Source organism: Hippocampus guttulatus, chromosome 17, assembly GCF_054856545.1.
Source record: "Hippocampus guttulatus isolate MCC_2025c chromosome 17, RoL_Hgut_1.0, whole genome shotgun sequence".
In the NCBI taxonomy this organism is placed as follows: Eukaryota; Metazoa; Chordata; class Actinopteri; order Syngnathiformes; family Syngnathidae; genus Hippocampus; species Hippocampus guttulatus.
Window position 1 is genome coordinate 10144178 of NC_141277.1, and position 24246 is coordinate 10168423.

The 24246-nt window shown below is 39.9% G+C and overlaps 4 protein-coding genes across 4 annotated transcripts; 2 read left to right on the forward strand and 2 right to left on the reverse strand.

The window, feature by feature from the left end:
• Window positions 1-129: 129 nt before the first annotated feature.
• ier3ip1 (immediate early response 3 interacting protein 1) lies at window positions 130-2113 on the forward strand. Its single transcript, XM_086135939.1, has 3 exons — window positions 130-275; window positions 1083-1184; window positions 1305-2113. Exons 1-3 carry the CDS (start codon window positions 185-187, stop codon window positions 1358-1360), a joined length of 249 nt encoding a protein of 82 aa, XP_085992065.1. The 5' UTR covers window positions 130-184; the 3' UTR covers window positions 1361-2113.
• Window positions 2114-3606: 1493 nt separating this feature from the next.
• Window positions 3607-13293, forward strand: hdhd2 (haloacid dehalogenase-like hydrolase domain containing 2). Its single transcript, XM_086135797.1, has 9 exons — window positions 3607-3660; window positions 4928-5037; window positions 5119-5221; window positions 6046-6151; window positions 6253-6337; window positions 11225-11390; window positions 11553-11603; window positions 11683-11746; window positions 11826-13293. The coding sequence occupies exons 2-9, from the start codon at window positions 4937-4939 to the stop codon at window positions 11927-11929; spliced, it is 780 nt and encodes a 259-aa protein (XP_085991923.1). The 5' UTR covers window positions 3607-3660; window positions 4928-4936; the 3' UTR covers window positions 11930-13293.
• katnal2 (katanin p60 subunit A-like 2) lies at window positions 12179-19754 on the reverse strand. The gene is made up of 16 exons (XM_086135796.1): window positions 19670-19754; window positions 18868-18938; window positions 18595-18761; window positions 18470-18506; window positions 18166-18262; window positions 17977-18075; window positions 16613-16648; window positions 16084-16161; window positions 15561-15659; window positions 14933-14996; window positions 14702-14820; window positions 14318-14409; window positions 13379-13489; window positions 12599-12761; window positions 12417-12519; window positions 12179-12318 (listed from the first exon to the last, which is right to left on the reverse strand). The coding sequence occupies exons 1-16, from the start codon at window positions 19718-19720 to the stop codon at window positions 12179-12181; spliced, it is 1527 nt and encodes a 508-aa protein (XP_085991922.1). The 5' UTR covers window positions 19721-19754.
• A 684-nt stretch (window positions 19755-20438) lies between these two features.
• On the reverse strand, window positions 20439-24173 carry sigmar1 (sigma non-opioid intracellular receptor 1). Its single transcript, XM_086135134.1, has 5 exons — window positions 23890-24173; window positions 23689-23740; window positions 22206-22354; window positions 21906-21998; window positions 20439-21529 (listed from the first exon to the last, which is right to left on the reverse strand). The coding sequence occupies exons 1-5, from the start codon at window positions 24032-24034 to the stop codon at window positions 21300-21302; spliced, it is 669 nt and encodes a 222-aa protein (XP_085991260.1). The 5' UTR covers window positions 24035-24173; the 3' UTR covers window positions 20439-21299.
• Between the last annotated feature and the right edge of the window lie 73 nt (window positions 24174-24246).

Below are 24246 nucleotides of genomic sequence, written 5' to 3' on the forward strand. Positions count from 1 at the left end.
AAAATAAATCATGTTTGAAGAAAAAAAAACGTTTGTTTTCGGTCGTTTTTTTTGGGTCAAATATAAACTTTACGTCGTCAGGATACGATTTACGATGCAAGTTATTTGTACGACAGTCTCTGCTCATTTACGGCCTCTGTCGTGCATCCGTGGGTGTGGTTGAGGAGAGAGAAAAGTTGCCAGCATGGCGTTTACACTCTATTCACTCATCCAGACCGCTATTCTGTGCACAAATGCCATCGCCGTGTTGCACGAAGAAAGGTTTCTCAGCAAAAGTATGTATTTAATTTAGTCGTTCTCGAGTACAATTATATATGCACGCATTTTATTTGGATGCCTCTGGTAGGGGGAAATATGTTCGCTAGAATGAATGCGCTCACCATCTCCAGTGAAGGAGAAGATCAATTGTTTGCTTGTATTTCGAATATTGTTAACAGCTACTAATATGATGCAGTGCAGTTCTTAATCAATGTAACCTACTGTATACTAACATGCACATTTCTACATCACTAAACAGGGATTGTTATCTTTGTATGGTCACTTTTTTTTCTTATAATGTGCAGCTCTTGAGTAAGGTCACATTATGTCTCACATGTTGTGACCAGTATTTAAATGTTATATTTCAGCATTGACTCCTACTGTATGTACTGTATCATCTCATCCCGTATACATACCTGTCAACTTTTCGGAGCGCCAACCTGTATAAACTACCCAAAAAATCCTTATAAAGAGCAAAAAATCCTTATAACATACCAAAGCATTTTATATGTCAAAATAACGGCAGAAAAAACCCCACAAAATTTTCAATGATATGCAATGAATACTCTGCTGTTTTCAACTAGGAACCACGTGATTTACTGGAAAGTTACCGGAAATGAAAGCATTCGAGTAGACTAGCACCATTCTAGGCAAAAGCAAACGGAACTACCTGTGAGGGAAAAAAAAATACAAACGGAAATTTTCAGAATCCGTATGATTTGTGCGCTACGGCCATATACGTAAGATTCACCACAAAATCCGTATGAACTATGGCTAAACCGTATGAGTTGACAGGTATGCGTATATTTTCTTCTGTCTCCCAGTTGGATCAGGTGTTGACCATGGGGTCTCAGGTTTTGGAGATGACCCGGGAATCAAAGCCCAAGTCCTCAATCTCATCCGCTCAGTCCGAATTATCATGAGAGGTCCGTTCCTTTCGTTCACTGAAATCACATGGATGTAGTGAAACTAAGAGTTAAAGAGTTTGTGGCTTTTTGCATTAACTATTAAGTCATATGTGTTTCCATGTCTGTTTGTTTTTCTAGTGCCTCTTATAATCGTGAATTCAGCCTCCATTGTCCTGTTGTTGCTTTTTGGATGACGACCTGTCAGCAGAATCAAGTATCAACTCAAGCTGCAGGACCAAGCAACAATCTCTGTCTCTCTCTCTCTCTCTCTCTCTCTCTCTGTCTCTCTCTCTCTCTTGAGGAAGGCTGGAAGCAGAGTGCTGTTGCACATTTTAAGAAAAACAAAACAACAGATGATTTCAATTGAGTGAAATCTTATTTTTAATGATGTAATTTAATGTTTCTATATGTCTCATATAACAGCACTATAGGCCAGTGGTGAGTATGTCTGCCTCACATTTCGAGGTTCTGTGTTCAAATCTCAGCTCTGGCCTTCCAGTGTGAAGTTTGCATGTTTTTCCCATGCTTGTGTGTGTGTGTGTTTTTTTTCTGGCTTCATCCCACATTCCCAAAACATACATTTTAGTTTAATTCAATACTTAAAATTGCCTCTTGATGTGAATGGGAATAATTGTTTGTCAATATGTGCATTGCGATGCGATTGACTGGCAACCAGTCCAGGGCGTACCCCCACCTCTTGCCAGTCAGTCCATCTCACCCATGCCTCAAATGAGGACAAGCGGTATAGATAAATGGATATGAAATGTCATTGTTTACGCTGTCGCTGTGGAGGCACTCGTTATTGCAAGTCATATTCCGACTGTTGATTTGCTTTGAAAGGAATTGTGCCAAATGTGCGGGAAAAACAAAGCCTGTGTTGCTGTCACCAGGATTTTGAGATGTTTTTCTCTGAATAAATGTATCACTTAAGTGTTTGCCAAAGTCCAGTCTAAAAATGTTTTTGCTTCATCTTTCCACCCCTCTGTTGTAAATATTGACACATTTCTCTCGCTGCACTCATCTACCCCCTGCTGCTCTACTTCTGTAATAATCCCCATATGCTGTGAATTATCACCATTTCCTACCCTGTTGATCCCGACAAATATTATTAACCAGTTTTGATCCTAAAAAAAAAAGAGGGTTGGTAAATGCGGCTCTGCTAGAATTGAAAGCATATGTTTATCAGAGGGATATTCAAAGCAAAAGTCAGTTTAATCTGTGATTAGGCCGCATTGAGCTTTGGTTTTACAATAATATGTGTAAGTGATCACAGGCCATCTTTGCATGCATATTTGCGTTCCACAGATCAGAATGTGGTGTCTCATTATGATTTAAAAAGAAAAATCTCAAGGGTTAGTGGCTGATGTTTGAAATACAACTCAAATGGGTTAATGATGATCATTTTGATACATTTCTTAATACCGTTTTTGGAAAAGGATGTTGCATAAAGGTCTGTGAACAGTCTGACATTGTACCTGTTATGTGAGCCAGAGAGCTTACAGGACTGCTGTCACATAAAATATTTCAAACCCAAATGAATTTTTGTTTCATTGAGGGCCAGTCGATCCACTAGCACATTGACAAAGATCCTGCGCGAGTTGTGGCAGGACTCACGATGCTCTGATTATATGACAGTTCCTGGGCGAGAAGAACAGTACTGTGCCTGAGCAACCTATATGGACCTGACTCAATGTGTTTTTTCTTAATTTAATTACATTTTATTTATTCTTTAAAAAAAAAAAAATATATATATATATATATATGAAGAGACACCTCGTAATCAAAGACAAAACAAAGCAAACTAAGTTAAAAACAGAACAAAACAATGTAGTTTAGTCTTTAATAAAGTGGATTATATGTGTGGGTTCAAGACAGAGATAAAAAAACAAAAAAGGATTCAAGAAAATAAATGCATCATATACTTTTGGATGGTGTCCTCTATAAACATGTTTTTCACATCTAATGTGACATGCAAAAAATACATGTCCAAACAAAAAAAAAAACTGAAAAAAACATGTATTCAGTATGAAGAGGTAACATGAAAAGAGGATTTGTCACAGTACTTTCTGGCATCATGTCACGATAAGGTTTAGCCTTTTGCTAATACCATCCAAAATCTACCCTAAACGATCGAGCCATTAATGCGATATGTCTGTTATTTGTTAGTGAAATGTGCTACGAATTTTTTTCTGTTATTGTGATGAGTGATTAAGTGGTTAACAACAACCCTCTTAAATGATTACAGCCCATACATATATATGGTGGGAATAAAGAATAAAGTCAAATCACAAAAGGGAGCTGCTTCTCTTTTATTCTTATTCTTATTAGTAGTAGTTGTCGTAGAAATAGTAGTACTGTACTGCTGTACTCGTATGTATTTTTAAAGTTGCACATTTAACTGAGGAGGCAGCACTGAAAAGTAAAACACAAAACGCTTCCTCTTTGGCCAACGAAGAAGACGTGAACCGGAAGCAAGAATCGCTTTTCTGCAAAGGTTAGCATGCCTCACGTATTATTTTTTTAACCTACGCGTGTTGTTGTCACTCAGAAATTCGCATCATTTTGAATTAGGATCGTAAATTACGGTTTTATTAAAACATGTTGAAGAGCATCGATAAATATGTCAGTGATTGCAAGTTTGTTTGGTCTATAAAATGTGCATTGTGGAAAAATGAATAAAGCCCTGTTCACGGTCACTGGAAGATTACAAACTGCTGTCAGTGCAGCTCCAAACCACTGCCAACTACCACAATATTAAACATTTATGAATGCCTAATGGAAATGACACTCAGTATTATTATTTTGTATCGATCGATACTTTATTAATCTAAGGATGGAAATTAAATGCTCCCAGCAGCAGCAATCACACGCTCGTACGAATGTATATACAACCCACAATCAAAATTACAAAAAAAAAACCAAACAAAAAAAAAGCAAGCAGTATTAAGGAGGGATGACATTTAATCTCTATATATTCTGAAAAAAATATAACCTGAAAAATGTAAACAATTTCATTGATTAGTCTTGTATATTATATTATTATATTATTATTATATTATATTATTACTTTTGGGACACTCACTATTTGGTAAATTTGCCACTATTTACCAAATAGTGAGTGTCCCAAAAGTCACTACACGGGTTGAATAAATCCCTAGAAATTACACAGAAAACTATGTTTTTTCTGATTGACCTCGTAGGATTTGGGTTGTATTCCGCTTCTAAAGGGACCAAAATACAAATAACAGAAATGGGATACCTGACCTGTTTAAGTAAGTCCACCAAACCGATAACTACATGAGGAAAATCCAAGCATGTCTAAATAATAATAGGGGATCACTGTCTACTTCCAAATAAATAACCCCCATCCCCTCTCCCAAATCTGCATTCTAGGCAGGAAAACCATACATTTGAGGGACCAGCCAGTTAATAATCCTCTCAATGTTCCCTGATCTAGGTTTGAACAAGACAGTAATCTGATCCATTTTGCCAATTCTGAATGATTCGGGCAGCTTTTTGAAAAACTGTCTAAACCTCCATTTACAGTGGACTTTATCAGTTTATCAAATTTTACCCAGGCTGAAGTCAAAGTAGCTTTTACCAACAGATAGAAAAGCACATGGAAATGACCCCATTAAACATGAAGGAGTATTACATTTTCTATTGGTTACGTTGTTTTATTTATTATGTAGTACACACCCCCGGTGTGCAATATCGGTCTGTACAGCATTAGTTTCATGATTTCACATTTTCTCACGCAGGTGACAAGAATGGCAAGCAGACGCGCTCTAAAGGCCGTTCTCATTGACCTAAGCGGAACTCTGCACATAGAAGACACAGCAGTGCCCGGGGCGCAGGACGCCCTCTCCAGGTGGGAGGCTTGTCGTTCCCTCCGTCTAAATGCCACAAGAGCACTCAAAATTGAACATTTTTTGTGTTTGGGTGTTGTCAGGTTACGGCAGGCATCTGTCGCCGTCAAATTTGTGACCAACACAACCAAAGAGAGCAAGAAGAACTTGCTGGAAAGGCTGCAACGGCTCAACTTTGACCTCAAGGTGGGGGAAAAAAAAAAGATTGAAAAAATTAAAACATGATTATTTCTTTGTGTATAACATGACACCTTCAAATAGAGTGAAATCTCAGGAATTCTAATTGTCTGCTACTGCGACACCCAAACAATACTATGATCATATCTGAACAAATTGAAGGTAGCTAACAAAGAAAGATCCAAAAACCGGGGGTACAAGAGGCTGCGGGACTGACGACACACATGACTTTGCAGCAAGCCTCTTCTAAAGGCGACAGAATCCTATTTAAACGGTGATGTAAAGTAATCAATATAGCTGGTGGCACTGCTGGAACCCAGTTGTTGATTAGGCCTCTTTCTCTTGCACCGAATGGTTGGTTGAGTGGTGGACGAGGGCCACCAATCAGGGAGCAGTGGCTGGAGATGGTCATCACAAAACCAGCACATCTTAAGATAAGATAAGATAAGAAAGATAAGAAAACCTTTATTAGTCTCGCAATGGAGAAATTCCCAATTCACAGCAGCAAAGTTATGAAAGGAAGAAGTAGAACAACAAAATATGGGTTAACACCCACAACACAAAAAACACACTGGTTGCCAAGAACTCGTGTGGGCTGTAACAATTCTTTTGTGTTGTATTCAGAATAGCCTGTCTCTCCAGTGTATTTCAAATTAGCTACACCTAAAATCTGTCTATCTTTTGTGTCCATACGCATAGCATTCGGAAACATGAAGAAATGTGTATCAAGAGATGGTGTCTAAATATGTGTCATAATTAAAAAAAAAGTCGCATATGAATAAATGGAGTATTAAAAAATGTCAAAAATTAAGTATGGAGTTTCTGTCATACAGGAAAAAGAGATCTTCACATCACTGAGTGCTGCGAGGACTCTCTTAGAGAAGACAAAACACAGACCGTTGCTCCTGGTGGAGGACAGTGCCCTGGAAGACTTCGCAGGTACATGTCTGAAAATAGGACAGATAAAACTAAACTCCAAAACTCCTCATGAAGTTGATAGTGCGGCTTGAATATCAAACATGTTTTGATACACTTTGCAGGTATCGACATATCCGAACCGAATGCTGTCGTCATCGGGCTCGCTCCTGATCACTTCGACTATCAAACGATGAACAAGGCTTTCAGGTGATTACATGGACATCTCAGGATGGGAAGATACGTCGTTGTGGATTGCTTGAGCAAGATTAGTTTTCTATTTCACAGATTCACATCATGTCTAAAAGGCGAAAAACGCCTTACGATACACGGCCGTTTTTTTGGCTAAAAACGCCTTACTATATAGATGGTTGTTTTTTTCAGGAAAAAAAATGCCTGACTATACATGGTCGTTTTTTTTCCAGTAAAAAATGCCTATCGATACATGGTCCCTTTTTTTTAGGAGAAAAACACCTGACTATACATGGTTGTTTTTTCGGCTCAAAATGCCTTACTATACATGGTCGTTTTTTTTCAGGAAAAAAACACCTTCCTAAACTTTTTTTAGGCTAAAAACCCTGACTGTACATGGGCGTTTTTTCCGGCTAAAAACACATTCCTATACGTGGTTGGGGTTTTTTGGGCTAAAAACGCCTTCCTATACATGGTCGTTTTTTTTTTCTTTTCAAGAAAAAAACGCCTTACTAAACATGGTGTTTTTTTTCAGTAAAAAATGACTAACTATACATGGTCGTTTTTTCAGTAAAAAAAACGCCTGACGACACATGGTTATTTTTTTTCAGCTAAAAACGCCTCACTATACATGGTCGTCTTTTTTTTAGGAAAAAAAACGTCTTCCGAAACATGGTCTTTTTTTCAGTAAAAAAAAACGCCTTACTATATACATGGTCGGTTTTTCTCAGGAAAAAAAAATGCCTTACTATATATGGTCGTTTTTTTTTTTTTCAGGAAAAAAAACGTCTTACTAAACATGGTCCTTTTTTTCAGTACAAAACGCCTTACTATACATGGTCATTATTTTGGGGGGCTAAAATCACCTTACAAAACATGGTCGTTTTTTTTTGGGCTAAAAACGCCTCACTCGACATGGTTGTTTTTTTCGGTAAAAAACACCTTACTAAACATGGTCATTTTTTCAGCTAAAAACGCCTTATGACACATGGTCGTTTGTTTTTCGGCAAACAACGCCTTACATGGTAGTTTTTTTCAGCTAAAAACGCCTTACTATACATGGCCTTTTTTTTCGGCCAAAAATTGCCTTACTATACATGGTCGTTTTTTTCGGCTAAAAACGCCTTACTATACATGGTCGGTTTTTTCGGCAAAAAACGCCTTACTACACATGGTCGTTTTTTTCGGCCAAAAACTGCCTTACTATACATGGTCGTTTTTTAAGGCTAAAAACGCCTTACTATACATGGTCGTTTTTTTCGGCCAAAAATTGCCTTACTATACATGGTCGTTTTTTTTCGGCAAAAAACGCCTTACTATACATGGTCGTTTTTTTGGCAAAAAACGCCTTACTATACATGGACGTTTTTTTTCGGCCAAAAATTGCCTTACTATACATGGTCGTTTTTTTCGGCAAAAAACGCCTTACTATACATGGTCGTTTTTTTCGGCAAAAAACGCCTTACTATACATGGACGTTTTTTTCGGCCAAAAATTGCCTTACTATACATGGTCGTTTTTTTTGGCAAAAAACACCTTGCTATACATGGTTGTTTTTTTCAGCTAAAAACGCCTTACTATACATGGTCGTTTTTTTCGGCAAAAAACGCCTTACTATACATGGTCATTTTTTTTGGCTAAAAACACCTAACTATTGATGGTTGTTTTTCTTTTCAGGAAAAAACGCCTTACTACACATGGTTGTTTTTTGGCTCAAAATGCCTTGCTATACATGGTCGGTTTTTTTCAGGAAAAAAAAGCCTTACTAAACATGTTATTTTTTTAGGCTAAAAACCCTTACTGTACATTGGCGTTTTTTTCGGCTAAAAACACCTTCCTATACGTGGTTGGGTTTTTTTCAGCTAAAAACGCCTTACTATCCATGGTCGTTTTTTCGGCTAAAAACGCCTTACGATACATGGTCGTTTTTTTTCAGAAAAAAAATGTCTTACTAAACATGGCCATTTTTTTCAGTACAAAACGCCTTGCTATCCATGGTCGGGGTTTTTTTTCCGGAAAAAAAACATCTTACTAAACATGGTCGTTTTTTTCAGTAAAAAATGCCTAACTATACATGGTCTTTTTTTTTGAGGAAAAAAACACCTTACTATACATGGTCTTTTTTTCGGATAAAAACGCCATATGATACGTGGTCTTTTTTTTTCGGCTAAAAACGCCTTACGACACATGGTCGTTTTTTTCAGCTCAAAACACCTGACGACACATGGGTTTTTTTCAGCTAAAAACGCCTTACTATACATGGTTCTTTTTTTGTCAGGAAAAAAACGTCTCACTAAACATGGTCGTTTTTTTTTTTCCGGAAAAAAAACGTCAGACTAAACATGGTCGTATTTTTCAGTAAAAAATGCCTAACTATACATGGTCGTTTTTTTTTGAGGAAAAAAACGTCTTACTAAACATGGTCGTTTTTTTCTCATTAAAAAATGCCTAACTATACATGGTCGTTTTTTGAGGAAAAAAACACCATTATGATACATGGGTTTTTTTTCGGCTTAAAACGCCTTACTGTACATGAAGTAAGGAGGTAAGGAAGTAAAAAAAAAAAAAAAAGGAAAAAAAGGTCTTGTGTCTGTATACTGTGGAGTTTTCATCCCTGGCCTGGTAGTTGAATGGTTAGTGTGTCTCTGTCCGAGTGCAGAGGTGCAAGGTTCGAATCCTCCTCTGCCCTTTGTATGTGTTCTTAAAATCAAGTGCGGCCAAACATTTTCTGATCCTCTTCGCGCTCACACTCACATCAAGGAACAATTCACAAAATGCCTTACTATACATGGTTGTCCTTTTTGGCTGTCAGAAACGCCTTATTATACATGGTTGTCTTTTTTTCGGCTAAAAATGCCGTACTGTACAGAGTCGTTTTTTCCGGGTAAAAACATCTTGCTATACATGGGGATTTTTTTTGGGCTAAAAAAGCCAAACTATACATGGTCGTTATTTTCAGCTGAAAATGCCTTTCTGTAAATGGTCGTTTTTCGTTGTGAAAAACACCTTCCTATACTCCATCCATCCATTTTCCGAACCGCTTGATCCTCACTAGGGTCGCGGGGGGTGCTGGAGCCTATCCCAGCTGTCTTCGGGTAGTAGGCAGGGGACACCCTGAATCGGTTGCCAGCCAATCGCAGCCTTCCTATACTCAAAAAAATAGTTTACAAAAAAAAGCCATGTATATGGACAAAGTGATCCATCCCTGGCCTGGTAGTCGAATGGTTAGTGTGTCTGCGTCCCAGTGCAGAGGTGAAGGGTTCAAATCCGGCTCTGCCCTTCCTGTGTGTTCTGAAAAACAAGCGTGGCCATCCGTTTTCTGATCCTCTTCGCGTGCACACTCACACCAAGGAACAATTGACAAAATCCCCTCCTATACATGGTTGTCTTTTTTGGCTAAAAACGTCTGACTAAACATGGTCGTTTTTGTTTTTTTTCAGGAAAAATTTGCCTTTCTATACATGGTCGTTTTTTGGACTAAAAATGCCTTACGATACGTGGTTGTATTTTTGGGCTAAAAACACCTTTCTATTCATGGTTGTTTTTCGGCTCAAAACGCCTTACTAAACATGGTCGTTTTTTTTTTAAATGCCTAACTATACATGGCTGGGGTTATTTTTCTGCTAAAACGCCTATGATACATGGTCGGGGGGGGGGGGTGTTCGGCTAAAAACGCCTTACTATACATGTTTTTTTTTTTCAGGAAAAAAACGTCTTACTAAACATGGTCGTTTTTTTTTCAGCTAAAAACGCCTTAATATACATGGTGGGGTTTTTTTTCCAGGAAAAAAACGTCTGACTAAACATGGTCATTTTTTTCAGTAAAAAATGCCTAACTATAAATGGTTGTTTTTTCGGCTAAAAACGCCTTATGATACATGGTCTTTTTTTTTTCAGGAAAAAAAAATGCCTTACTTTACATGGTCGTTTTTTTTTTCCAGGAAAAAAACGTCTGACTACACATGGTCGTTTTTTTCAGTAAAAAATGCCTAACTATAAATGGTCGTTTTTTCGGGTAAAAACGCCTTATGATACATGGTCTTTTTTTTCAGCAAAAAAAAATGCCTTACTATACATGGTCGTTTTTTTTTTTTCAGGAACAAAAACGTCTTACTAAACATGGTCGTTTTTTTCAGTACAAAATGCCTTACTATACATGGTCATTTTTTTTTTCAAGAAAAAAAACGTCTTAAATCCATGGTCTTTTTTTCGGCTAAAAATGGCTTACTATACATGGTAGTTTTTTTAGGGGCTAAAATCACCTGACAAAACATGATTTTTTTTTTTTCTGGCTAAAACGCCTTACGATACATGGTTGTTTAATCGGCTCAAAAGGCCTTATTATACATGGTCATTTTTTTCAGCTAGAAATGCCTTACGACACATGGTAGTTTTTTTTCAACTAAAAACGCCTGATTATACATGGTCATGTTTTTCAGGAAAAAACGCCTTACGAAGCATGGTCGGGTTTTTTTCAGTAAAAAATGCCTTACTATACATGGTAGTTTTTTTCAGCTAAAAACGCCTTCCTATAATGTTTTTTTTTTTCTCAGGAAAAAGCGCCTTTGTAAACATGGTCGTTTTTTTCAATGTAAAATGCCTAACTATACATGGTTGTTTTTTTGAGGAAAAAAACACCTTACTATACATGGTTGTTTTTTTAGGCTAAAAACACCTTCCTATACATGGTTGTTTTTTTTTCAGGAAAAAACGCCTTACGATACATGGTTGTTTAATCGGCTCAAAAGGCCTTATTATACATGGTCATTTTTTTCCGGCTCGAAACCGCCTGACTTTACATGGTCGTTTTTTTCGGCTAAAGATCAGCTATTTGCGGGAAAAACATCTTTTTAATCGGCTTATTAGGTCCGAAAAGTTACCATCATGCCGATTTCTGTCCCTCAGACTGATTCTTGATGGTGCTCCACTCTTCGCGATCCATAAGGCTCGCTACTATAAAAGGAAAGATGGCTTGGCCCTCGGCCCCGGACCCTTTGTAACAGGACTGGAGTATGCCACAGACTGCAAAGCTACTGTCGTGGGAAAGCCTGAAAAGACATTTTTTACACAGGTTGTTTTTCCACCATCCTCTTGAAGCTTTTTTGTAAATGTCAAATTCTACCTTTCCAAACATGATGCTTAGTTTTGAAAGTCCCGTTGCATAATACACTTAGTTAAATTATATCTTCGACTGAATCATACAGATTGTGTTGGTGTGACAATATTTCCCCAGGCACTGGCTGATTTGGGGTGTAGCCCAGATGAAGCAGTCATGATCGGAGATGTAAGCCTTCACTCACTTCAGCAAAACTGAATTGACTTCATTTCAACCAAGTTTCAGTTTGGTTTGTGCTTTCTCATAGGATGCCAGGGATGACGTCGGAGGAGCTCAGAGTACCGGAATGTTGGGAATTCTTGTCCGAACCGGTGAGATGAACATTTTCCTTTGATGTGGTATTCTGTGGCTCTCGCTGTGATGGGACCTGAACTTGTTCTGGGGTGACAGGTAAATACCGACAAGGAGACGAGAATAAAATCAACCCTCCTCCTCATATGACGTGCGACACTTTCCCAGATGCTGTTGAGCACATCCTTAAGAATCTACTATAATGTTACCTGGTTTCGGGTATGCAGGTCCTGGATGAGTGGAACTTTGTGCCATTTTGTACATAACGTGTGATTTATTATGATGGTGCATAAACAACAACAACAAAAAAAAGTTCCATTGATATGTCGTGGGTGCCCGTCTGCTTTTTACCATCAATGCTGATCCATGTAATGGGAAGTCAACACCAGGTAAAATGTCTATGAACCAAGCCAAAATAGTCCAGCAACTACGAGTGAATGGAAAGCGGTCGATCAGACGGATTCAAAGTCTTTCTCCCAAGCCGTATGTTTCTCCATCACGCCGCTGACCGACGGCTTGGTGTGTGCCAAGACTTCCAGGAAGTCCTGCGTTGTCACGGTTTCCAGCCGGATGGCCGTCATGCGCGTGTCCCCTGCAGAGAGGGGAAAAGTTTCAGCCAATGCCGGACATGCGAACATCTGTACCACAGTGCCGCGTAGGTGTCTATGAAAGGAACTCGTCTGGTCTTACCGGACCGATTTGATTCCAGAGCCTCAAAGATTTTGCGGACTTGTCGCATGGCGGCCTCCTTACACACCAGTCTGATGTCAGAGCCAGAGTAGCCCTTCATCTCCTGCCCAACAGCAGCACCATTTGACGACCTCGTTTGATTTGTTCGACGACATAAACAAATAAAATATGGATAGACTTACCTGGGCCAGAAGTTGATAGTTGAGCTCAGCTTTTAGCTGCAGCTCTCCCGTGGAACTGACAGGAGGCAGCCAATGAGCGATCATGTCTTGGCGGGCCGGTTCGGGAGGAAGACCAACCAGAATCCTCTTCTCCAGTCGTCTTAGCATGCCGTGGTCCAGTTCCCTGAAGGAGGTTTTCAAATGTGAGGCTCGCAAAGAAAAACAATAGTTATTCTGTCACCGTTGCCCTTGATATGATAATAATAAAACTATTTTATATCTAAGCTGTCCACTGTAGTAGCCACTCAAAGGGTTAATATAATACCGTAATTTATTTCAGAATATTTATGAATTAAAAGTTTTAGACCCAGCAAATAGGTTGATTTTTTTTTCTGAAGTGACAGAGCCGTGAAAAAAGCTTCAAAAATACATTTCGGGACACATAAAGCCATCTGATTCAAAAGTTGACCAGTGTTATTAGTTGCATGAAAAAAACAAATGGTGGTACTTTAAGTAGCAACAACCAAAGTCCTGCAGTTTGACTTTGTAATTGCTTGTATGCAGATTGTTGGCTCTTGCCCACTCATCAAGTGTGAAATTTCACAACAGAGTAAAATCTTCATCAAACTGCCTCTGTCAAGAAATGTGTCTGTGTCCGGTATGTGGGCAATTGTTTTAAATTTACATTTCCTTGTACTGTTTATTAAATCCTTATGGATATAAGGAAGGGATGGGAAAACAAACCTTCGCACCTGTCTTGGTTTTTGAACATGACGTGTGTAAATAGTCATTGATAATTACCAAGGCAGATTGGAGGCTGCCAGTACAAAAACCAGGTCCTCTGATCTCGCCAGTCCATCCATCTGGACCAGCAGCTCCGCCTTCAACCTTCGACTGCCCTCATGCTCACCTCTGAAAACACACACGCACACACACACACACACTCGTATTATTACAATAAATAAGTGTACTTCCACAGAAACTCTTTATATCAAGGGTGTCAAAGTCAAGGCCCGGGGGCCAGATCTGGCCCGTCACATCATTTAATGTGGCCCGCAAAAGCAAATCAAGTATGTCAACCTCCATGATGCTTGCTAAAAGCTGAACTGAAATTTTAACCTTTATACTGTTTGTCATATCTAATCCATAACAACAATATTTAAACACGCAATTATTCTTGACTACTGATTTCAAAACAAGTTCTCCATCAAATTGCTGTTCACTGTGTGGAATATGTGGAGGTGGTTAAATCGTTACAGTGTATGGTTTTACAAAATTCATAGTCATAACAGCCCTCCGAGGAGAAAACGTCATGACAATGTCGCCCGCGACAAAAATTAGTATGACGCCCCTGCTTTATATCATGATGTATATACGCATGTTTTTATTGGTAGTAGGGCTGGGAAATTCATGGATTTCATTTGATATTCGCCCCCGTCGCAAATATTTCCTGAACGTTCATCTTCCCGTGATGAAATCGATTTAGTCGCGGCATCATTTTCATATTGTTTACCGTTTGACAAGGAAAGTGCCTGGCGGAAGGCAATCGCGCTGAACATCACTAAAGTGATTCATGTGATATGTTGGAAACTTTCAACACGAAGCACGTGCTTCCAATCTGAAGAAAATATTTGATTTTTAAAGCCTTATATACTGTTTTGTAACGAAGCACGGCTTCTCTGGTCCGTTCAGAACGACATTGGCCAGACGTACAGGTACGTTCAATTATGTAACGCTTACACTATGTTGCTTCCTCTCTGGCTCATCATTGATTCCACCTCATCCAAGAAGATGGTGGAGGGTGCGTGATACCGGGCTAGCTCAAACAGAACCTGCAAAAAAGATGTGACTCAATTGAACGATCACGTGAGAGGGACAGACAAAACACGTCTACAAAACCTGCAAAATGAGCTCCAATACAAGAGCTGTTTTGAATATTCCAACTTGACAAACGTTTAATCCCCACATGCCGAATGCTGCTTCTAATATTTTGGGTCATAAAACAATGTCCTTTTGAACACAATTGTCTTAGTAAAGGAAAAATATTTGATGCAACTCTTGTATTAGAAGAAAAGATAATGCAGGTGCACCTAATTTTGTGACCGGTGCCTGTTGAAGACCTACCCTGACCAGTTTTTCAGAGTCTCCTCTCCACTTGCTCACCAAGCTCGATGCCGATATGTTGAAGAAGGTTGTCTTGCATTCAGTAGCCACCGCCTTGGCTAGCAGGGTCTTACCCGTACCTGTAAGTCGGGTTCAAAGCAGATGAACTAAGTTGGGATATTTTGAGAATTTAAGCATTTCTTTTTCATTGTTACACTTCAATTAAAGTTATTATTATTATTATTTTTTTACCAGGCGGTCCGTAAAGTAACAATCCTTTCCATGGAGAAAGGAGTCCTTTAAAGAGCTGGGGATACTGTGGGAAAAAAAATCGCATTTCAGAAAACGTGTGTGGCAATCACAAAGGGCAGTGATATTCCTGTTTTATTGGGTGGGGGGCTTGGGGTGGGTGTCGATAAATACATACATTAGTATGAATCGCTGGTGATAAACAGGGCCCTGTGTGAAATCACCAAAGTGACCTTTTACCCCAGAGAATGAATAGTAATGGAGACAGAATGTGGTGGCGGGGATGTTATTCAATAAGGGAAGAGCTGCAGGGAGGTAGAGGGACGCATCGGTCCTCATCTCGTTGTGTAAATGTCAAGAGGATGCAGACGACCTGATTTGATGTCGTCGCATCCATCAGAAGCATCAGCGCTGAGAACATCTGGATGTGTGTGGATAGAAATTCGGCGTGAGGTCCGTCCCTCATTCCACGTCTATCCATCTATGTGTGCGTTGCCATATTATCTATCCCGCATATAGATTTAATGTCAGCTTAACGGACTGGCCTGGCCCTCCCTTTTCGCCATGGCTTTTAAAGGAGATGTATTCAGAATCGAAGAAGGGCGAGTGCTGAAATAGCAGCGGGTCACACCTTAATGGGATAGACGATGGCCTCCTTGACTAATCGCTTCGCATCCTCCAGGCCAATGATGTCCTCCCATCTCACATTGGGGTTGTGCAAATAGATGTCCTATCAAGGGACAAATAGACACATGGAGAAGGAGTCATGCATGTGGAAGCTATCGGCTCAAAAACAGCCATGATGTAAAAAGAGGTACCGACTTAAAACCTTAAAAGTTGGACTTCAAAACCACACCCGAGACAAAGTAATACAAATATGACAGTGAGCGTTTGACCTTGAGTGTTATGAACCAGTAGGGAAGCCGTTTTTGGCGAAGCTCTCTGCTGCACTCTAGTGTACAGCCTTTGGTATCACGGCATCACATACTGGAGCATGTGTCCCCCAAATTTTAGTTGCAGTTCACATCATGATAAAATACAGTTCTACACCGCAGCAAACCAAAGTAAGATAGTAATGATCATAAATAAATTCAGAAAAAAAACCTTCCTATTTGTGTGTGTGTGTGTGTGTGTGTGTGTGTGTGTTGTAGTACCTTATGAATGATTGTGGCGAATTCTTTCATCTCACCGCTCATTCCTGAAAAACCACTGAGGGGCTTCAGAAGACGCTCCTGCCCAACAACACAAGATCAAATTTAGAAGAAGGGCGATACTTCTTGGGATTGTTTTCATTTTATTATTTTGTGTGCGAGAGGCAAAATTTGCACTTATCTTGTTGTGTGCTGTTGTGCATCACAAATAAAACTCATATGTTGTGTTTCAAGGCAGTAAGATCAATCAGTGGATTTGATCACAAACAACACGTGTGGCTTGTTTCTTTAGTTTTTTTTTTTTTTTTTAGGGCGGGGGTCCATACTTAATAGCGTGGTTCTGAAATTTTGGACATATCAAGAATCAAGAACAAAAAAAAAAGAAAAAGCAGATCATTATTAGTGATCGTTAGTGATAAGACTATGGTCCACTTTGATTTAAATACAAATTTGGGCAATGTTTTCGGCACATGAACAGAATGCCATCATAAACAAAGGACCCCCTGTGTTATACGAAGTTACTGTATGTTACCTCTTGTTCACCGTCTCCTTTGCCTCCCGTTTGGCCCTACAACACAACATGTGCACGGTCTTTAATACACCTCCTGGGAGGAAAGTACAGTATATGACTATCTGGAGGGGAAAAAAAGAGCGACTTGTCCCACTTTGGAGGAAATGTGCTGTTGAGAGCATCTCACAGACCTGTGACGGTGAGGCAGACATTCGAGATTTGTGCCTCACTGTGACAACAGAGAAAAAGCTTCCATATTTTTCGGACTATGAGGTGCAATTTCGTTGAACAGGTCTATACCAGCGCTGTTTTTGACTGGGAGGAATGTCGGCGCCATTTGACTGTCGTTGCTGGACAGTCCCGGGGCGCTTGTGTCTTGCGCCTGTAATGGGCAGCATTTTTCACAGCCCCGCTTTGTTCAGCGGAGAGATCGGTGCTGTTGAACGGTCTGCGGCTGGATGGATGTAAGGCTTGAGGAGCCGACGATGAGAAGAAAGGAGCGTTAGCGCGGAGCGCCGATGCGGATTTGGTACTGGGAGTCGCGGCTTGGAGTTTGAAGCGGATTACGTAGGACAGGAGAAGGGAACTAATCTCTTTTCGTCAATGGACGCTACAGCTTCGCGTTTGCTTTCAAAACTTAGCTTGTAGCAGACGTGTGCACATTTTCAGCATGACGTCTCTGATCCACTGGTGAAAGGACACTTTGATCCTCTCCTCTTTCATCTATAACTGCTTCAGACACCACAAGTGTATGCAGAAAAGTGGTGAAGATTGCACGACTGTCTGTGTCCTATGTGTTGTGTTATTTTTGTTATTTTGACTTCATAATGGCGCCGCGAGAGTGGCTGCCTTTCCAGCAGCTCCTATATTTTGTTGTTCTACTTCGTCCTTTCATAACTTTGCTGCTGTGAATTGGGAATTTCTCCACTGCGAGACTAATAAAGGTTTTCTTATCTTTCTTATCTTATTTTTGCATATTTTCTGATATAGGGGGCGCTAGTGTGATAAGGCACATTAAGCGAAACATTCATACATAAGGCGCACCTGATTACAAGGCCCACTGATTTTTTGGGGAAGAAAATGACAATATTTTTTAGTGCGCCTTGTAGTCCAAAAAGTAAGGTAATACTGTAAACCCATCCCTCCCCCCAATATATGCCTTATACTTTCTGCAGTTGAGTAAATAAAGACCGCAACCCACTGCTTGAATACATCTGGTAATGGATGCTTTGAATATCCGAATGCAATGTAAATCCCATTTGACCTAAATCAATGCATCACCACTATTATTCCACATTTAATATAAAGCAAAATTGAGATGTAATCTAAATTATATTGCCTCCCTGACAGAAATTAACAAGTCATAATAAAGTTACAATGAGCACCTTCTTGGTCGTGGTTGCCCCTCCAGCTTGTGCAGAACCGATAGGAGAAACATTGAGAACGAAGTCTGTCAATTCTGGAGGAGAAGATAAACCATCACCCTGGGAGGGGAAAAAAGGTGATTATCATTAAAAAAAAATTAAAAAATCTTTCTTTTACAATACAATATAAATGTTAGATGGATCCCATACATTTGTGTGTGCAGGAGCAGAAGTGTTCCCTCTCACTTCTCCAGCAAGGTTTTGGGGCAGGATTTTGGGGAGAGGCTTCACGACAGAACAAGCAGGCCTAGCAGAGAAATGGTGGCGAAAGATGTTTTTTCTTTTAAAAATATTTATGAATATATTTTAAAAATAGAATGAGCTTTTAATTTATCCCATAAAAGGGGGGGTGGGGGATGGGATCACCAGTTTAACCGCAGCAAGACAAGCGAGGGGGCAGGACTAGCGTGCGTGGGGGGAACCCCCCCCCCCCTCCCAAAACTTCCACACTCACCTCTTTTTTCCACCACTTTTTAAAATTCTGCTTTCACCTTGACGGAGAACCGAAGAGACGTGATGATACCCGTTAATAAACAGGATGGGATTTTTTTTAGTGACACTTCTGTTAAATTGTGTTACCTGGTTCTACGACTTTCTTGACAAGTTTGGGATATTTCTGGAACTTGACGTAGTGATAGCTCTCGTATTCCATCAACACCATCTCCAAATCGACATTTTCACAAACCTCAAACTTCTTCACACTTCCATTCATCTCCTGGTCCAAGGCCACCGCTGTGGTCACATAGCTGTTGGATAGACACACAGCATCTCACTATCGATTACTCCGTTTACGTTTTGTGTCCCACACCTTGCTCTGTTAAATGTTTAGAGTATACTGAACTCACTACTGACCCTTGACTCATCAGATGTTGGTGAATTAAGATGAGAAGGCTCTTCTTCCTCATTTCAATCTTCAACTCATCCTAGTAAACAAGCACATAAGAAAGCAGTAGAAAAATAACAAGAAATAAAACAGTCACATTCTCTCAGTCGCACACATTTGATCATGTACACACAGTTTCTTTATTTTTCTGCGATTCAAGAGTTGTATAGTTTGTATTCTTTGTATCCTTGATCTTAATTATTCTTTGTTGTTTCTGTATTCTTAATTGCTTAGAATTTAATATTTTGTAAAGAAATTATCATTATCATACTATCGTGTTTTAATGTTATCGGTGTGGGTGTGTGCGTCAATCAAAATACAAAAAACAGCGTTGGGGGAAAAATACGCCTGAAATGATGCTATGAATGTTTCTTACTGTATTGCTCATAAAAAATCTATTGCAGTTCTCTCTGCGCTGGCACTTATCGCCAGTGGAGGGCGACAAACTACCATAAATTACGCTCCCTCGGCCAGGGTACCTAGGCAACCAGCGAACGCCAAGAACGCGTGAAATAGAGCACCATATTGCTCCTCTCGCCCTATAAATACTACTGTACAGTTAAAAATCAAACAAAAGACAAAATTAGATTCCTCAGATAATGAGGGCCAAACCATATTTGCGCCCCACTAAATCTGGTCAACATTGGCGTGAAGGCATATCTTTACATTCTTCGTAAACCTTTTTAGAATGCAAGCATGAAAAAAAAAAGGAAACACTTGGCCTGTAAAAGTACGACAGTACACGATGAGCAAGAGTGAACATTGACTTACCGCCTCTCGGGCTTGATTTGCATATTTTGCAAAATTGTAAGACACGTCCATTGAGCCGGAAATATAATAGTATTTGTCAAGTGTTTTTCCGATGAGGGTTCAAGAGGAAGTCGTCTGAATAGCACAGTGGATAGTTTGTCCCTCGGGACACGCCGTAAGTAGACTGCCTCATTATTTGGGGTATAATATGGCAACCTTGGCCACTGTGAGTGTAAACGATGAATGGACTAATTTCAAAACGTCATTAACGTTTTAATACGCGTCCTCCATTGTTTCAAGGCATTTTGCGTCATGGATAAATTTCGTATTTTATTTCGTATTTGTCGTTAATGTAGCCCGTGCAAGTGCACGCGGCTTGCTTATCGCAAAAGTATACCGAAAAAAATTGACCAGCTATTTAATCGAAATGACACGTCTCAATGTAAAGCTGTCTTAATTAACGTTCGCAAGATGTCTGAATATGTGTATATGTAAATTTAATATGCTATAATTTAATTATAAGGGCCATATTAGACAATTAGGTAAATACTGAAGATGCATTAAAACTGACAACATAAGCATAAGGTATGTCAGACTACGATTAAAAAAAAACCTTACTTTTGACACATCAACAATATCATTACAATCTCAAACCACAAACACTTAAAACCTTGCAACTGACCCAGAGATGTTGACTTGTAACGAGAGATAGGGTTGGTCAGACATGGGAAGAATTACAAAAGATCGGTATTGGTTTCATCAATGCTGTTGTAATAAACCACAAGATGAATACATTTCCAATCCTGTTTATTCTCAGAATTTGCATACAGTATGCCCCCATCAACAATTAAGGTTGAAATATTTTTCATTCCTTCATGACTTACAAGAACCACATACTGTACAGTGTGAAAACTTCAGTTATTGAGAATGTATTCAGTTAAAAATGTCAACATGAAATTTAGAGATTATGGTAGAAATTGCACCGACAAATGTTTACAAATGATACAAATATTAGATGTGTGGCAGGTTTTCAAAAACAATTCGTTCAAAAAGGTAGTCCAGAAAGACAGCAATGAAGGGATTCACATAAAAATCACAACACGTACAGTATCGTCATACAAAGTAACAAGACGTAACATCCCAGCAGTACGTATGCAATATTCAAACGTTAACAGGAATCAGGATACTCAACCACCAAATGAGGTTTCTTTGATAACAACGGGTCATGTATTACCCTCAGAAGAATGTCACATTCAGCAAGTATTTGGAAGATTTTTGAGCCTCGTTTCCTAACATCGCAGCCGTAGACAATTTGTTTTGTTAGCACCGAAAGGCTTCATTGTCCGTGAAAGCAGCTTTAAAGGGGAATGCTCTCGTAGTGTAAGATTGCAAGGAGCCTGTTAGTGTAAGATTAATGTAGAAAGGAGTGGCTACATTTTTCTTTTTTTAAAGTCCAGGATCGGTATTAGTGTTGATGCCGTTTACTGGATTCTCAACTCAAGCATAATAAATGATGTTCTTTTCTTTTGCTGTAAAAACAATCATCTGACAAGAAAGCACTCCCATGCCTGACATCGAAGACAAAACATCACATCAGTAGCCTGTGATGTCACTGTCCCGGTGCAGGTGTGTAAGTGTCCCAACTTTGCTTTTAGAACACTCCGGTCTCAGCGAGCATTGTTCCCGTCTCCATCAGCAAGGATTTGCCATAGACTTTAAATGTGTGAAACAAGGTGACAAAGTCCTGGGTGCAGAACAGAGTGTCGGCCAGAGCTATGCCCAGTGTGGACGGGATGAAACCTCGGCCATACTCAACCATCCATGTCCCGGCGGTCCACTGGACCCCTGCAGCATCACCCATCTGGTGCATGACAGTGTCACCTTTTATACAGAGATAAAAATGTCAGTCAATGTTATCAAGGTTTTTATGCAATTTTTTAAAAAATATGATCACGTAAAATAAAACAAAGCAGCATATTGCTACTATACCTGACAATAGAGCACGATCAAAAGTTTTGTCAGAAAATACAATTTTGTCATGCACCAACTTTGCTGCTTCAACAATTTTAATATGCTCTGACAATAAATCACATATGTGCAGAGAGTAAATATTCCAAAATAAATGAACTTAGAAGCAACACCATTGAGAGCGACCCCCCACCCCCCCGCTCTCTTAAATACATGGCACTTGAGTAGCAATCTGGTCAATAAACACAATTAAAGAAATAGAGTACAAAAAACATCTGCTTTTGAATACCTGGGGAGAAAATTTCACTCTTTGTGGTTCCCTCCTTCCACCTTCTGAAGGAACCAGAGATAAGGGTGTCGGAAATATCAGCCCAGTAACGACCTACAGATAGAGAAAAATCAAACTTGGAGTTTTCACAAGCCCATCCCCCTAAAATTATTTTAAAAAACCCAAAACAAAACCAAAATCTTGGCATTTTATTTTGAATGCCTGCGGTCTTTGTGATCTTTGACCATGACAAATTCAATAAACATGATCCCTTTCACAGTTCTGAATGTGATAAACACACAGACCTCCCCTTGTCCTCACCTGAGTGTCCTGATGTGTCGATCGCAGTCCCAAACAGTATCACATATTCTGTGAGGGAACTGTGGAGGACACAAATGGCACCCATAAAGCCTCCAGCGTTCAGAAACACCCACTGCAGGTCTTCATCTGGCAGGATGTGGCCGGGATATCTGGATTAGTTCACATTGGATTAGCTAGATATTAAACAAAACACAAGATGAAGCTTCCTTTTTTTTTTTGTACGTGTGTGATTATATTCAAACGCCAACATAGTCTCATTTTTCTTATGTAAACTGGATGCCTTGGTGCAATGAAGGTTGTGAAACGCAACGCGAACAAACAGAGGAGCGGAGATTCGTCAAAGAAGAAGAATCTGCGCTTGGTGGTTGCACCTTCTCGGCAGCACCAGTGTACCAGCACTGATTTTTTGATTGGGAGGAATGTCTGCGCCATTTGACTGTTGTTGTTGGACAACCCCGGGGCGATTGTATTTTGCACCTGCAATGGGCAGCATTTTCACAGCCCGGCTTTGTTCAGCGCAAAGGTCGGTGCTGTTGGACAGTCTGCGGCTGGATGATGCATGGCTTGAGGAGCCGACGATGAGAAGAAAGGAGCGTCAGCGCAGGGCGCCGACGCGTATGTGGAACTGGAATTCGCAGCTTGGAATTGAAGCGGATTTACATGTGACAGGAGATGACAGCCAATATCTATTTCGTGAATGGACGCGCTACAGTTTCTTGTTGCTTTCAAAACAAGCTTGTAGCAGACGTGTACACATTTTCAGCATGACTTCTTTGATCCACTGGTGAAAAGGACACTTTGATTCGCTCATCTTTCGTCTATAACTGTTTCAAACAACAAAGGGTATGCAACAAAAGTGGTTAAGATTGCACGACTGTCTGTGTCTTATGTGTTGTGTTGTATTATTTTGTCATTTTATGTTAACTGTTCTTTGGATAGCGGCACGGGCACCCGCAGCGGCTCCTCTTGTTGTCTTGTCTGGTTGAGAGGGAAGAAATTTCATCTGTGCTGTTTGACAATACAGTTGTACTTGACTTAACTTGAGATGGGTGTGTCTTTTTGTTTGTTTATATTTATGTGCTATTCCATTGAGCTGAAGATGATGTCTGTTAGAATCCAACATTTGCCACCGTTAATAATGCTTCACAAGGATAATACTGTAGTGTGAGTGTTTTTTTTTTGCAGTAGTGTAGAATTGCACTTCTTCACACCGAGTTATTTATAACTTACACACGGTAGCCGATATTTGAAACAGCTGTCAGTAAGACACACTGCAGTTTTACACGAATGCAAACTAAATACTACACGAATAAGCATTGTTTATTGTTTTTGCCGTTTAATAGAGGTCTTGTTTAGAACTCAAATTCGCTTTCGCGAGTGTACTTCAATGTCCTCAAAATACATTTACAGAAACTCAGATATTCTAACAGTAATCATTAATTGTGCATGCTTTGAAATATTCATCGCTGCAAAAGTGCGTTACCTCTTCCTGAGCTCGACGACCAGTTTCGAGAAGGCCTGCTCGTGGTCCTGTCCTAATAGTACAACATGAACAATGAGCACGGAAGGCAAGGCAAGGCAGCCATGCAAAACGCGCCAACGCGGATCGGACACATTTATGTGACATGTGAGAAAAATTTGCGTTTATCTTGGCTGCTTTCAAATTTTCAAAGGTCGAACTCACCCGCGTACTGTTTGGCCAATTTGGCGATATCGTCGTGGGTGAAAATGTATTGCTTGGTGGCCATCCAGTGCCTCAGCAATAGGACGGCAAGGACAATAACGCCAACAAAGACTAAGAGTCGAAAGCAGGAACGGAATAAAGCCATTGTTGACACAAAAAAGAAAGGAAACAAAAAACGGACAGGACAAGGACAGAGAGACAGGATGAGAAACTCCAAGAAGAGCAAAGCAAGGCGCGACTTCCAGCACCTCCAAAAGAGACTGACGGCTACTTCCTAGTTGAGCGGAGGCGGGACGTTACCGCTGAACCAATCAGATCATGACGTTGCAGTACGTTCCATTCAATGGCGCTTGTGGG

What these genes read in the sequence shown, in the direction of transcription:
- ier3ip1 (XM_086135939.1), top strand. Translation starts at nt 185, where the DNA reads ATGGCGTTTACACTCTATTCACTCATCCAGACCGCTATTCTGTGCACA. An exon ending in AGAAAGGTTTCTCAGCAAAA is followed by an intron (nt 276 to 1,082) that starts GTATGTATTTAA and finishes TCTGTCTCCCAG; the next exon opens with TTGGATCAGGTGTTGACCAT. An exon ending in AGTCCGAATTATCATGAGAG is followed by an intron (nt 1,185 to 1,304) that starts GTCCGTTCCTTT and finishes TTGTTTTTCTAG; the next exon opens with TGCCTCTTATAATCGTGAAT.
- hdhd2 (XM_086135797.1), top strand. Translation starts at nt 4,937, where the DNA reads ATGGCAAGCAGACGCGCTCTAAAGGCCGTTCTCATTGACCTAAGCGGA. An exon ending in GGCTCAACTTTGACCTCAAG is followed by an intron (nt 5,222 to 6,045) that starts GTGGGGGAAAAA and finishes TCTGTCATACAG; the next exon opens with GAAAAAGAGATCTTCACATC. An exon ending in AAAAGACATTTTTTACACAG is followed by an intron (nt 11,391 to 11,552) that starts GTTGTTTTTCCA and finishes ATATTTCCCCAG; the next exon opens with GCACTGGCTGATTTGGGGTG.
- katnal2 (XM_086135796.1), bottom strand. Translation starts at nt 19,720, where the DNA reads ATGGACGTGTCTTACAATTTTGCAAAATATGCAAATCAAGCCCGAGAG. An exon ending in AAAAGTGGTGGAAAAAAGAG is followed by an intron (nt 18,263 to 18,469) that starts GTGAGTGTGGAA and finishes TTTCTCTGCTAG; the next exon opens with GCCTGCTTGTTCTGTCGTGA. An exon ending in CAGAGAGGAAGCAACATAGT is followed by an intron (nt 13,490 to 14,317) that starts GTAAGCGTTACA and finishes GTGTGTTTTCAG; the next exon opens with AGGTGAGCATGAGGGCAGTC.
- sigmar1 (XM_086135134.1), bottom strand. Translation starts at nt 24,034, where the DNA reads ATGGCTTTATTCCGTTCCTGCTTTCGACTCTTAGTCTTTGTTGGCGTT. An exon ending in GTCGTCGAGCTCAGGAAGAG is followed by an intron (nt 22,355 to 23,688) that starts GTAACGCACTTT and finishes GAACTAATCCAG; the next exon opens with ATATCCCGGCCACATCCTGC. An exon ending in GAGTGAAATTTTCTCCCCAG is followed by an intron (nt 21,530 to 21,905) that starts GTATTCAAAAGC and finishes TCTGTATAAAAG; the next exon opens with GTGACACTGTCATGCACCAG.